This window comes from Monodelphis domestica, chromosome 3 (genome assembly GCF_027887165.1).
Source record: "Monodelphis domestica isolate mMonDom1 chromosome 3, mMonDom1.pri, whole genome shotgun sequence".
NCBI classification, from domain to species: Eukaryota; Metazoa; Chordata; class Mammalia; order Didelphimorphia; family Didelphidae; genus Monodelphis; species Monodelphis domestica.
This window is the reverse complement of record NC_077229.1, coordinates 536550686-536564011: the sequence shown is the minus strand read 5'-3', so window position 1 is coordinate 536564011 and position 13326 is coordinate 536550686. Positions and strand designations below refer to the sequence as shown.

The 13326-nt window shown below is 35.5% G+C and overlaps 1 protein-coding gene across 1 annotated transcript in view; it reads left to right on the top strand.

Annotated features, from left to right (window-relative positions):
• STARD4 (StAR related lipid transfer domain containing 4) overlaps positions 1-13326 on the top strand; it is a 43777-nt gene extending 30451 nt beyond the window's left edge. The window contains exons 4-6 of the mRNA XM_001369943.5: positions 5342-5468; positions 6161-6275; positions 8283-13326. Coding sequence (XP_001369980.2) covers positions 5342-5468; positions 6161-6275; positions 8283-8509 — 469 coding nt within the window. The 3' untranslated portion in view covers positions 8510-13326. The remainder of the gene's footprint in view (positions 1-5341; positions 5469-6160; positions 6276-8282) is intronic.

The following is a 13326-nucleotide window of genomic DNA, read 5'->3' as shown; positions in this document are numbered from 1 at the left end:
CAATCAAGTCAAGTAATCCATTTATTTCACCAAGTTATTCAAAGTTTTCCTCATGCTTGCTTCTCTCTGACTTTTCAGGATTATCTCACTTTACTCTTCATAAACTTCATTCTACCTAACTAGTTATTCCCTGAATATAATTGTCTCAGTCTCTTGATGCATTTTTTTGGGAGAATTTCCTTTATTTTTTTGATTTGGGAATTAATTTAGAATATTTTTCAATGATTACAAAATTCATATTCTTCCCCCCCCCATAGCAATGCAATTCCACTAGTTTTAACATGTGTCATTGATCTTGATGCATTTTTACAAGCTATCCCCATTACTACCTTATTTGTTAAACTACCCATCAGTCATTAATGGATTCATACTCTTCAAAGCATTTTACATTTACATATCTGAATACAAGTAGAACATAAGCTTCTTGAGGACAAAATGTTTTTGATGGTCATCCTCAGAGTATAATCTCTTTAATATGTGTGTCTATGTATACATGCTATATTTATTTATATTTATATAATATTTATAGACATATTCAGAGAGAGACTGATTTGTTGAAGTAAATTAAATTTATACCAGGTCTTTTGGCTATAGTATACATTCCCTATTATGTATGCCTCATTAAGAACATTCATTGGGGACAGCATAGTGGCTCAGTGGATAGAGAGACAGCAGGGCCTGGATTTAAATCTGTCCTCTGCTACTTCATAACTGTGAACCTGGGCAAGTCACTTAACTGTCTCATTAATAAGTTCTATTCCCTTACTGCTCTTCTGCCTTGAAACCAATATGCTGTATTGATTCTAAGACAGATAGTAAATGTTTAAAAAAATAAAATAAAAAATAGCATCCATTGTTACTACTCTTCCCTCAGTTATTAATCATGGATTGTCTTATGAAATCTCTTGTGCTTTTGTACTTACCATTACTTTGTTGGCATTCCTTGTTTCTGAGTTTGATTTAAATTTCTTAGGGAAAAGATCATGTTTTGTATTTCCTTTGTTTCTACTATCCTCTCACACACTAACATACAGTCCTTTGTATAGAGTAGGCATTTAATAAATAATTTGTTGTTTTAAAATTACCTAATTTGTAAGGATTTCATTTTACATTCTTTTTTCAGCTATCCACAGACCCTAAAACCAAAGGATATTAGTGGTATCCTTGGTTCAGAGTGTGTTTAAAAATCAGAGGGCAATGATACTAGTCGGGTATATTACTAGCTGAATGTGCAATGAACATATATGTATCATAATGCCAGAAAGATATGCAAGCTTTCATGAACTTCTTAAAAAAATTTTATTTAGATGTTTTAGAATATTTTTCCATAGTTACAAGTCTCATGTTCCCAACAGGTGGGGAAAGATCAGTCAAAAAAATAACAAATGGAAGACAACTTAATCATTACAGCCATGGGATTGCTTTGCATCTGATAGCTGCTCCGCCATCCTCAGGCCTGGTGTTTATTTTTATACCCATTTTCTTGGCACACGGATACATTACCCAACACACATGTTCAAAGAGAGATAATTGGAAAAATGATACATTAACTTTTAACAAATCACTTGATTAACATTCTATATTCTTATATTGTGATTACAGACAGCATACAAGATAAACGATTTCATCACAGGTGGCTTAATTTTCTCATTCTCCTGTGAGAAGTTTTGAGCTTACAATCAATCAAGGAAAATTATTTATTGCTTTTAATAAAATGGAATAATTAATCAGAAGTTCTTAAAAGACAATTCAACAATCGTATCATTGAGGTTAAGGGGTACTGGAAACACAATTCATATTTAATATTAGACTGATCATTACTCAAGGTTTACTAGGGAGTTTCTGAGTTACTGATTTGTGTAATCCAGTCACTGAGGCATATTGAAGTGTGATATACCTGTACATTTGGTATGGGCCCTTACGATTGATTTGTGTGCTGGCTCCATGAGAATAGGTTTCTGTGAGTGGGAAAGTTTTGGGCTTGGCCTGTAGCTGCGGTTTCACTGGGGATTATGTACCTAAGTAAAAGTTAACCCATGATAGTCTTTTGGGATTGGGTTTGAGGGTCTGATCTTTTGGTGATATTTTGGGGAATTGGGGTACAGGTATTTTGCTCTTGCATTATTCCTTCTGAGACTAGGGGGATTAATAATCAGGTCAATTTCGTAGGTATGGGGTATTGATGAGAGAGGTCATGCAAGGGGGATTGAGTGGGCAATCACATCTTGCCAAGGGCCACTTTGTGGCCTCCTTAGCTACCACGCATGACTCTGTCAAGGTGTTGTGGCCTGACGGCTCCCAGCATTTTTCCTTTAGAAATTTGGATGCTATGTCATTTGGTGCATACATGTTGAGTACTGATATTTCCTCATTGTCTATACTGCCTTTTATCAGGATGTAATTACCTTTCCTATCTCTTTTAACTAGATCTATTTTTACTTTGGCTTTGACAGATATCATGATTGTGACTCCTGCCTTCTTTTTCTCAGTTGATGCCCAATAGATTTTGCTCCATCTGCTTACCTTTACCCTATGTGTATCTACCTTCCTTGTGTGTGTTTCTTGTAGACAACATATGGTAGGATTTTGGTTTCTAATCCACTCTGCTATTTGCTTCTGCCTTATGGGTGAGTTCATCCTATTCACATTCAAAGTTATGATTATTACCTGTGTATTCCCCAACATTTTGATTTTTCTCTCCTTATTCTGACCTTTCCTCTTTCATTATTTACTTCTAAACCAGTGTTTTATTTTCAATCAGTCCCCCTAATCCCCACCCTTATTTTATTTTCCTTTCTCCCCCCTCCCTTCTTATTCCTGTTTTTAATTTTTTTTATTTTTTTTCCCCTTTATTTTTTTAGGGTCTATTAAATTCCCTTCCCCTTTTTTCCCCTCCCCCTTTTTTCTCCACCTTTTTTTCTAACTCCCCCCTTAATTTTCCCTTCTCAACTTCCCTATATGGTAAGATAGAATTCAATACTCCAGTGGATCTAGATGCTCTTCCCTCTCAGAATTGATTCCACTGAGAGTAAGGTTTGAGTATTACCTGTTAGCTCTCTCTTCCTCTCCTTATAGTATTGTATTCTTCCCCTCCTACTCCCGTGTGCCTTTTTGTTTAATATAGATTATCCTAATTTCTTATTCCTTGAAGTTTCTCTTGGTGCCATCTTCTCTCCCTCTCCCCCTCTCCCCTTCTTTCTTCTTTTTTTATTTATGATTTAAAACCACTTCTACCTATGGATAATTTTTCTAACTACTATAATAGTGAATACAATTTTTGACAGTTACAAATAATATTTTTTCATATAAGAATATAAATAATTTGGCCTTGTTGAGGCACTTAAAGAAGAAGAAAAATAAGAACCCTCTCTTATTTACCTTGTTCATGTTTCCCTTGTTTTTTGTATTTTGATGTCAAATTTTCTGTTTATTTCTAGTCTTTTCTTTACAAATATTTGGAAGTCTTCTCTTTTGTTGAATGGCCATACTTTCCCCTGGAAGTATAGTCAGTTTTGATGGGTAGGTGATCCTTGGTTCACCTTTCCAAGCCTTGAGGTCTTTTAGTGTGGAGGCTGCCAGATCCTATGTAATCCTGATTGATGCTCCTTGATATCTGAATTGTCTTTTTCTGGCTTCTTGTAATATTTTCTCCTTAGCTTGGAAGCTCTTGAATTTGGCAATTACATTCCTGGGGGTTGTCTTTTGAGGATTTAGTGTAGCAGGTGATCTATGGGCCCTTTCAATGTCTATTTTGCCCTCTTGTTGCAGAAACTCAGGGCAAGTTTCTTGGATAATTTCTTGTAGTACGGTGTCAAGGTTTCTGTTTGTTTCCAAGTTTTCAGATAGACCTATGATTCTCAAATCATCTCTCTGAGATCTATTTTCAAGGTCAACCACCCTCTCAATGAGATATTTTGTGTTGCCTTCTAATCTGTCATTCTTTTGACTTAGCTTTATTAATTCTTGCTGTCTTATGAGATCATTGGCTTCTATTTGCTCAATTCTAGTTTTTAATGACTGGTTTTCACCTAAGATCTTTTGATTTTCCTTTTTGTTTTGATCTATCCTACTTTTCATGGTTTCTGTCAGATCATTTCTGGTCTTCAATTTGCTTATTATTTCAATGCTTATTGATTTCTGGGCTTCAATTTCCAAGTGGGAGATCCTGTCTTTTATACTGTTATTTTCTTTTTGAGCTATTTCTCACTTTTCTTGCCAAATCTCTTCCATTTTTCTGACAATCTTGGATTTAAAGTCTTCAGGAACTTGTGAGCAATTTCTACTTTTTTTAAAAAGGTTTGCGTGTGTTTAATTGTTTGTTATCTTCTGCTGTCTCTTCTTTAGTCTGGATTTTTTTCTTCATAAAAATTATCAAGGGTCAACATTTTCTTCTTGTTTTTTTTGGTCTTTGTGGAGTTTAGTTCCTGGGAGTTGGTGGCCATTGCCTTGTTCCTTCCTGGTCAGATGTCTAAGTGAGGAATGTGGGTGATCTTTGTATTGGGCTCTGGAGAGGTTTTTGCCCTGAGGATATTTTTCCCAGTCCTCAGCAGTGTCCAGCTGCTCTTAGTAGTCTGTCCAGCCCCTAAGAACTTATAGACTGCCTGGGAAGAGGTCTGGATGTGAAGTGTAGGCAAATCTCTATATTGAACACTGGAGAGGTTTTAGCTCGAGGGCTTTTTTCAGTTCTTTGTGGCATTTTGCTATGAGCCACCCCCTCTCCCCAAGTTCTGCAGCCTATCTCAATGTTTCCTCAGCCTCCAATGTTCCGAGTCTAGTTTCTCTTAAGGGTAAGTCTGTATTGACCTCAGCCAGCCTCCCCTTCTAGAACTTAGAAGTTTGTCCTGTGCTCACTAGGAGTCTTGAAAGGTGGGTGAAGTAGGGGAGGGCTGATGAGCTTGCCCCTTGGTGGGAGAAATTTTGCACCTTTTTAGCATGGAAATGCCCTCACTTTGCCTCTACCTTCTGTGCTGTGCCCTACCATGGAACTCCTTTGGTCGTTTGATTTGGGTTTTGCCATTTTGAGGCATTCTGTCTCGATTGGTGGAGAGGAGAAGAGTTCTGCTTCTACTCGGTAGCCATCTTCTTCATGCACTTTTAATGTAAAGAGATTTCATAGTATTTGTATTGCTGTAGCCTAGTTCAACCATCTCTACACACTGTAAGAGGAGAAAACAAATGATGTATGTAGAATAAAATAAAGTTTTAAAGTGGCATTTTCGTGATTTACTCACTGTTCCTAAAACATCTCCCTCAAATTTCCTTTATTCATTAAGAGTCAATTCTGCTTTATAAAAGTTAACTGAAATTTTTCACTAATAATACTTAACATTCATTTCTCTAGCTACAAAGTGCAAGGTGTTATAGAAGATGTAGCTAATAACATTATAGATTGCATACGCCCAGGACCTCGTCGCCTAGACTGGGACAGCTTAATGACTTCCATGGACATTGTTGAGCAGTTTGAAGAGGTAAAACATTTTTTCTTAGAAGGCATTGAATATATTTGTGTGTGTGGTGCTCTATAAGTTATATGTTGCATTGGTAAAAATCTCGTGGTCAAATTTCAGATACTCTCTTGGAGAAATCAGTCATTGAAAGAAATTTGTGAATAAAATAAACCCAATCAAAATTCAAATTTGCTTGTCCTGGTAGCAAGACACTATTATCTCTTCTGTTGTTATGTATCGTTGTGGTGGACCTTAGGAAAGTCATTTCCCACTTTAGGCCTAAGTGTCTTCATGGAGAGAGGGAGGGAGGGGAAAAGTGAGAAAGAAAGATCCAGAGACCCACAAAGAGGAGCAAGTATGCAGCTATTAAACAGTTCATCCTTGAAATCAAAGGCCTAAAGCACATTAGCCAGTGGAGAACTGAAAATTTTACAGAGCTGTAACTCCTTTTTATGCTTGTTTTCTTAGTGTTTGAGCAGGTAGTTTTAGCCTAAATAGCCTCCAGTATCAGCTGGCACTTCTGGGCTCAATTTGAGCCTATGTAATGGCTACTATGGAGGGAGCTGAAACACAGTTCGGATCACTTCAAGAATAACTTGAGCATGGAAAGTGTTGCCTTTTTAAGGTATTCCTCAAAGATTGATTTCTGAACTTTAACCTGTGAATATTCTTCCTGTGATATCATTTTACCTCTTTTTTCCTCTATCTTGTAGAATTGCTGTGTGATGCGTTACACAACTGCTGGGCAGCTATGGAACCTCATTGCACCAAGAGAATTTGTTGATTTCTCTTATACCACACAATATGAAGAAGGGCTTTTGTCATGTGGTAATAAGCTTAGGCCCAAATTGCCTTTATGTTGATTTGAATGAAAATTTAGTTCTTTATTAAATTTCTTCTTGTTCCCCACATATTTTATCTGCTTTAAGTAACACAATTAATTAACACATTAAGCTTTAGAAAATGAGATAATGTGAGTGGCTTTTGAACTTCATTCACTGTCATAAAGTGGCTTTTTGCAGATTTTATAACTCTTAAAGAAAGAAAATTATTAAATTCAGGTTTTAATCTCAGGAAACTACTGGATTCTGGGTTATAATGGAAAATTTGTGATAGTATATGTAGTAGTCTACTTCTCTTTTGTGTTTCCAAGCAGTACTTTTTCCTTTTTTTTTTTAACTATGTAGTGGTTCAGAAATAAGGTAGATTCTTGAAAGGATGGTGTTGATAATGTTGAGGTACCAAGGTTGATTTGATTCCTTGGCACCCCACAGTGTAGGGGACCTGTGAGCCTCCTCACAAAGACCAGTGCACTCCTCAGACTCCCAGACAGATTTAAAAACCCAGGACAAGGATTTATTTTTGGAAACATGGTAATATTAAGGAATTGGGATTCCCTAACTCTAAGGGTTCTAGCTAATCACCAGTCTTCTACAATTTCTGCATGGAGATTTCTTCCTTTTCTTCCGTGCTCCCTAATTCCTACTCTGTCTAATTCCCCGGGCTATCTGGCTACCTGGCACTATTAATCCTCCCAGATTATTTTTGTAGAATAAACAGGTCTCCTGAATAGCTTCAGGGTGAACCCTTTATGGTAGAGTTCACTCCCAGTAGGGTCAGGCCTAAGTTGGCTTCTGGCCTTCCCACCACAGACATTTTGTACAGATCTTCAGAGCAGTTGGGAACACTGTCAGTATGCAGGAAACTCTGTTGAATCTCAAGTAATGAAGGTTTTTTCCCAGCCAGGAACACCAGATTTGGTAACTGGCTTCAGGGGATAGGAAACCAAAACCTCCTCAGTTCACAGAGATAGAGAGGAAATTCCAGCGCCAGACAGTCCCAGCAACAGGAAGTCTAAGAGCCCCCTACCAACTCCTGATGTCCACTTTTATCCTTTCCTCCTGTTCCAGAATTCAACATCATCAGTTCCACAGCATGTGGCCAGGTCCAGCATACTTCTCTCTTTGCAAAATCCTCTCTGTTACCTGTTTGCAACCCATTTCTCTTCTTCCCTCACTACAGTTCCATGGCAGAAGAGCAGTAAGAGCTAGGTAATGGGGGTTAAGTGACTTGCCCAATGTCACACAGCTAGAAAGTATCTGAAGCCAGATCTGAACCTAGAACCTCCTGTCTCTAGGCCTGGCTCTAAATCCAGTGAGTCATCCAGCTGCCCCCTTTTTCCTTTCAATCTTGGAGAAACTATTCCAAGTTAAATTCTTTGCTTCCTTAAAAAGGTTCTTCTTCAGATAAATCAATAATTGCTATGTTTACAAAAGCTAGTGTTTGCAAATAAGCATCATCTTAAGTATCTTTAGCCAGTCACCAAAACATCGGTTTTGGTTTTTAGGAATAACCAGGAGTCACTTTTAGACCAGGCTTCCATAAACAGTCAGAATTGACTCAAAGGGTCAAAGGTCCCTAGGAGTTAACAGGCAATTTCTTTTGCATTTTGCCACTTTGACTATTGACCTTCTTTATGACCCAACTAAAATCCCATCTTTTACTAAAAGTCTTTCTCCACACCTCTTAATGCTAGTGCCTTTCCTTTGTTAGCTATTGCCTATTTGTTCTTGTTTTATATATATATATGTTTCATGTTGTCTTCCTCCATTAAATTGTGAGCTCCTCAAAGGCAGGGACTGTCTTTTGCCTTTTCTTGTATAGTAGGCAATTAATAAATGTTTGTTGATTGATTGACCAAAATTATTGATGATTAATTATCCCAGCATGAAAAATTGGAACAAAACTTAGGTGGGAAATCCTCATATTCATTAATTAATGTTGTGAATAGATGAAGATTACTGTTCTTAATGTTATTTTAAAATTATTTTGTAGGTATAAGTATCCACTATGAAGAAATGAGACCAGATTTTGTCCGTGGATATAATCACCCCTGTGGTTGGTTTTGTGTTCCACTTCAAGACAATCTTGCTAAAAGTCTTTTGACAGGCTATGTTCAGACAGATCTTCGAGGGATGCTTCCTCAGTCTGCAGTAGATACAGCTATGGCTAGCACCCTGGTAAACTTTGTTGGCGATCTCAGAAAAACTCTGAAGACCTAAATGGATGTGAACCAAAATACCATGAACTCTTGTCATCCATCATTCCTCTTTCCTGTATCATATTGTAAAAACCTCAGGCTAGGTTAGAACTTTATTGTTCTAGAGTGTAATGCTTCTTTTATTCCTGATGCCTTTAAATATGGCTATAGTAGATTTGGAACTACTGTACTGCTTAAAAACACAAAAAAATGGATTTCATCTTCTTAAGAGCTGATTAGTATCTCAATGTGAATATATATTGTCTTCATAGGAATTATCAGAAGCACCAACTTTATGTTGTTAGGATAGCATACAAAATAATTTCCTATTGGGTCCTATGTATATTCAAAATAATTTTCTGATCTTATTGTTAAGTTTATCTGTTAAATTTTTTTTCTATATTCAGTCTGTTGCTTTGAGATTGATTTAGACTTAGATGAATTAGAGGAAACAATAGTTTTTTCTAATTCTTTTTCAAAAGGTCTCCTTTACTGTTAGTTAATGTGGCAGTTAAATATTGAAATGAAGAAATATAAGAGGTTTTCTACAACCCACAGTTGATACAGATTTCAGTTGTTAGAACTGAAATATGTCAATAGCCAACCATCATTCTTTAGTTAAGTAGCTAATGTGCACTGACTTGAAACCTCTTTAGAAATATTTGAGGGTGTTTATAGGTGGAATTGGGCAAAGGTAGAAACTATGTGTGAGTTACAGCAAAAATATTGTGTGAATTTAGCAATAGATTTTGCAGGAGTCCACACCGAAGCGGATCACTGGTAATGTCTGACAAAAAAATTCTGGAGAATTGCTTACAAAGAAAAGCAAATCAGAGGTATACTTTGTTTTATTTTTGGAAATAAAACACTCAACTTGTGGAATATTATAATTGTGAATAAATTATGGCATAACCTAAGCCATAGCTAGCACATATGCCTAACAGGTGGTCATGTGAAAAATTGTAACTTGAATAACCCAAATGGGGAAGTGTTCTAATTCCACAGATGTGGTCAATTAAGGGTTCATTCTAGGTGATTTACTATGTACTTATAAGAAAAGAACTGAGAAGTGGATGATAGTTTAAATGTGAAATGTATTGAATGCAGATGAGTTCCAAGACAGTAATATGCTATCCATGAATGTGTTATAGTATGTATAAGTAACATACTAAATATAATGTAAAAACATTTTAAAATGTAGCTTTGCTTCCCCTACCTATGACAGTAAACTGAAAGTATATTTAATTCTTGAAAATATCTTGGGTCATACATACCCCACTGATTCAAGCCATGGAAGTATCAAGTAATGAAAATGCCCAGACCCCTAATATGTATTTTGCCCCTGCATATAAGAAAAACAAGCAATAGCTGCTATTTGATTAAGAGAATCTACAAAATAAACTTGACTACCATCTTAAAAAAAAAAGGAAAAAATGTGTTAGTATCATACTGTCATGTTTGTTATTCTGCTTACTAATTTGCCTTTCCTCCCTTCCACTATGATTCAAAAAGCCCTTCAAGGATAAGGGATTTTCATTTATTGTCTATAACACAAAAGTCTACTACTACCTATTGGTCTCTGTTCTGCTGTCATTGATGAATATTTCTGGGATCCAGAATGATAAGTAATTACCTCTGCTAGTTATCCATTTACCTCTTCATCCTAGGCTCATGCTATTGCTCTCATGAAAAAATCTTCATAGAAATACTGAATCATTGGTGTGTTGAAAAGCAGTGTTTGCATTAACTAAAAGTTACATTTGGCTTTATGATTACATTTTAGTTCGTCTGGGTATCCTGCTTAAATATGACTCTTAGGATAAACCAAAGAAGAAACAAATACCATGGATTTTAATATTGGAAAGAAAAACAAACAAAAAAACAAGCCAGAGGTTGCTTAGAGAAAATGAGTGTTTTACTTAAACTTAGGAGTTTTGTGATGATAATATCATGTCAGATCTTGGGGACATAGAAACTGTTTCAAAAGTATATATAAGATTGTGACTAAGATATGACTGTAACTAATTTAGTATAATGCTGATTAATTAGAAAATGAAGTAGCAAATGGTTTAAAATCAGTTTTTTTTTTCTAGCAAAGGATTCCAATCTTGGATTGGGATAATGTTAAATGGGACTTTGTAACTCTAGGTTATCAGTTGGTATCAATAAAAAGGGAATTGTTTTTATGTGAAAATATCTTCCCTTAGGGAATAAACTGTAATACGGGTATTGATGAAGTGAAAATACACAGATGTAAGATATGTGCATGTGTGTATGTATTTTGAATACACACATAAATGTATGTGCTCACCTGTATTGAGACTTGAAGTTTTCTGCTATTTGTAAGCAGTTTATGTCTTGGAAATAAATCTTTAAAAAAAAGAAATATATCTTAAGGAAATGATGAGTTCTGTGCTTTTGATAATACTTGGCACAGTGATTAACTTTTGTAAAATGTTTTGTACAGGGAACACTTATTTTAAAAAGATGACATTACTTTGATACTTTTCATTTGCTTAATCCTTGAAAATTAATGCCATTTGGAGAAAATAACTTTTTTTAATATGTAGTGTTATGCTGATATGATACTTTTTCATAATATTAAGTCAGTATTAATAATGTTGAGAAAGCATTTTGCTCTCATCTGTAAAAGGGAGTAACACAGGGTTGTTGGGAGAAAAGTACCCTTCAAACTTCAAAGTGCTACATAAATATGAGGTATTTAAAATCTCCTTAGGTTTTTGGGTACCATATCTATCAGTGGTACCATATCTATCAGTGTTAATCTAGCAAAACAGTTATTTTTCCTGAAAAACATTTCTTCAGGGGGCAGCTGGGTAGCTCAGTGGATTAAGAGCCAGTCCTAGAGACGGGAGGTCCTAGGTTCAAATCTGGCCTCAGCCACTTCCTAGCTGTGTGACCCTGGGCAAGTCACTTGACCCCCATTGCCTAGCCCTTACCACTCTTCTGCCTTGGAGCCAATACACAGTATTGACTCCAAGATGGAAGGTAAGGGTTTATTAAAAAAAAAAAAAACATTTCTTCAACACAGGTTGAATTAACATCCAAAAAAGCACAGAATTTATAACTGAAGTGACTTCACTGGAGAAGAGAGGGATTGAGGCTTCAGGGAAGAAGATAAAATAATATATTTAAGGAATTAGTTATCTATTCACTCTTTTCTGTATAGTAGTTCTCATTAATGCAAATAGAAGCTTTATGATTCCATCAAAGAGAAACTAAAGGGGGCAGCTGGGTAGCTTAGTGGATTGAGAGCCAGGCCTAGAGATGGGAGTCCTAGGTTCAAATCTGGCCTCAGACACTTCCCAGCTGTGTGACCCTGGGCAAGTCACTTAACCCCCATTGCCTAGCCCTTACCACTCTTCTGCCTTGAAGCCAATACACAGTATTGACTCCAAGATGGAAGGTAAGGGTTTAAAAAAAGAGAAAGAGAGAGAGAGAAACTAAAACTTCCTCAATCAGTTGTTAGAACACTTCATTGTTTCAATTAATTTAATAATTTTTACTTTTACTAGCAAAACATGTTCAATTGGGACAATCATGCTCTGTAGAGCAATTTTGGGAAATATATATACATGGGATAAAAGAGCTAGTGGAAATATACCTGAATGGATTACTTGTTTGAATTTTACCAAACTAATCTTTACAAATTATGGCCATACCATGTAATAACTCAGTATGTAAATCATAATCACTTATAAGCAACAGAAGGTTTTGGTAACCTATCATATCAAACTTGAAGTGTCCATTTACTCTTGCTAACCACATGGATGGGATTTCTAGTAATACCCAACACGACCTACCTGTCCAAGAAGATTGTCCTTTCTACTACCCCTTCTTACTAAAATGGAATTTCTCATTGTCTCCAAAGTATATAATAAAGTTTTTACTGAAATGCTATCCCCCTTATAGCAAAAGCAAGGGGTTAAGACCCATTAGATAACATTACATTTCCTCTTGATCTTCACAAGAACAGTATAATACAAGAAAGAAAGGCAATCCTATTTTATTGATGAGAAAAAAAAATTTGGAGAGAGAGATACATAGCTAGTCAATAGCAGACCAGAAACCAGATAGATAATGTAATGGGACCTAAATGTAAAGAGAGGAATAAATTGAGAAATTTTTAACTTAATATCTTCATCAATTTTAATGATTAAATGAAAACATTTATTGTGTAAGTGAAGAAAAACTAAAACAGATTTTATTAGAATTATAAGAATTTATATGTGAAATAGTATTTGTATTAAACTGATAAGTATGCCTTAATTTGAATCAATCAATAAATATTAAGCACTTACCATGTGCTAAGTGCTGAATGAAAGGAGTGTATTTTTAAGTCACTATGAAATATGTAATAAAATAAATTCCAGACCCTTTTCATTGTTAATGAAACTTAGAAGTAAGTTTTGGTATAAATTTTCTTTGTATTTTGAGCTACTGGGAACACTGAATAAACCCCTAGATTTCTTCAGTTCCTCATGCTTTAATTCATTGTAAATGACCTCTTCAGCAAAAGATAACAGTCCTGGAAACTACAGAGTCCAGTAATAAACATTGTCTCCTAACAGTGAATTCTGCAATTTTGTTATTCGTTGACACTTGAACTTGAATTTTTATTTGGTAAAAGATAACCAGGGGATTGATGAATGTGTTATAGCTTCATTACAGTGATGCTAAATAAATACTCAATCACATTTAGCATACCTAGATTTTAAATAATTACATTGCTGTTTGGTATAAATTACTGTGCTAATACTATGTAAGCCAAATTATGTGTTCTTTGAACATGTCATATAAAGAAATTGATGTATTGGC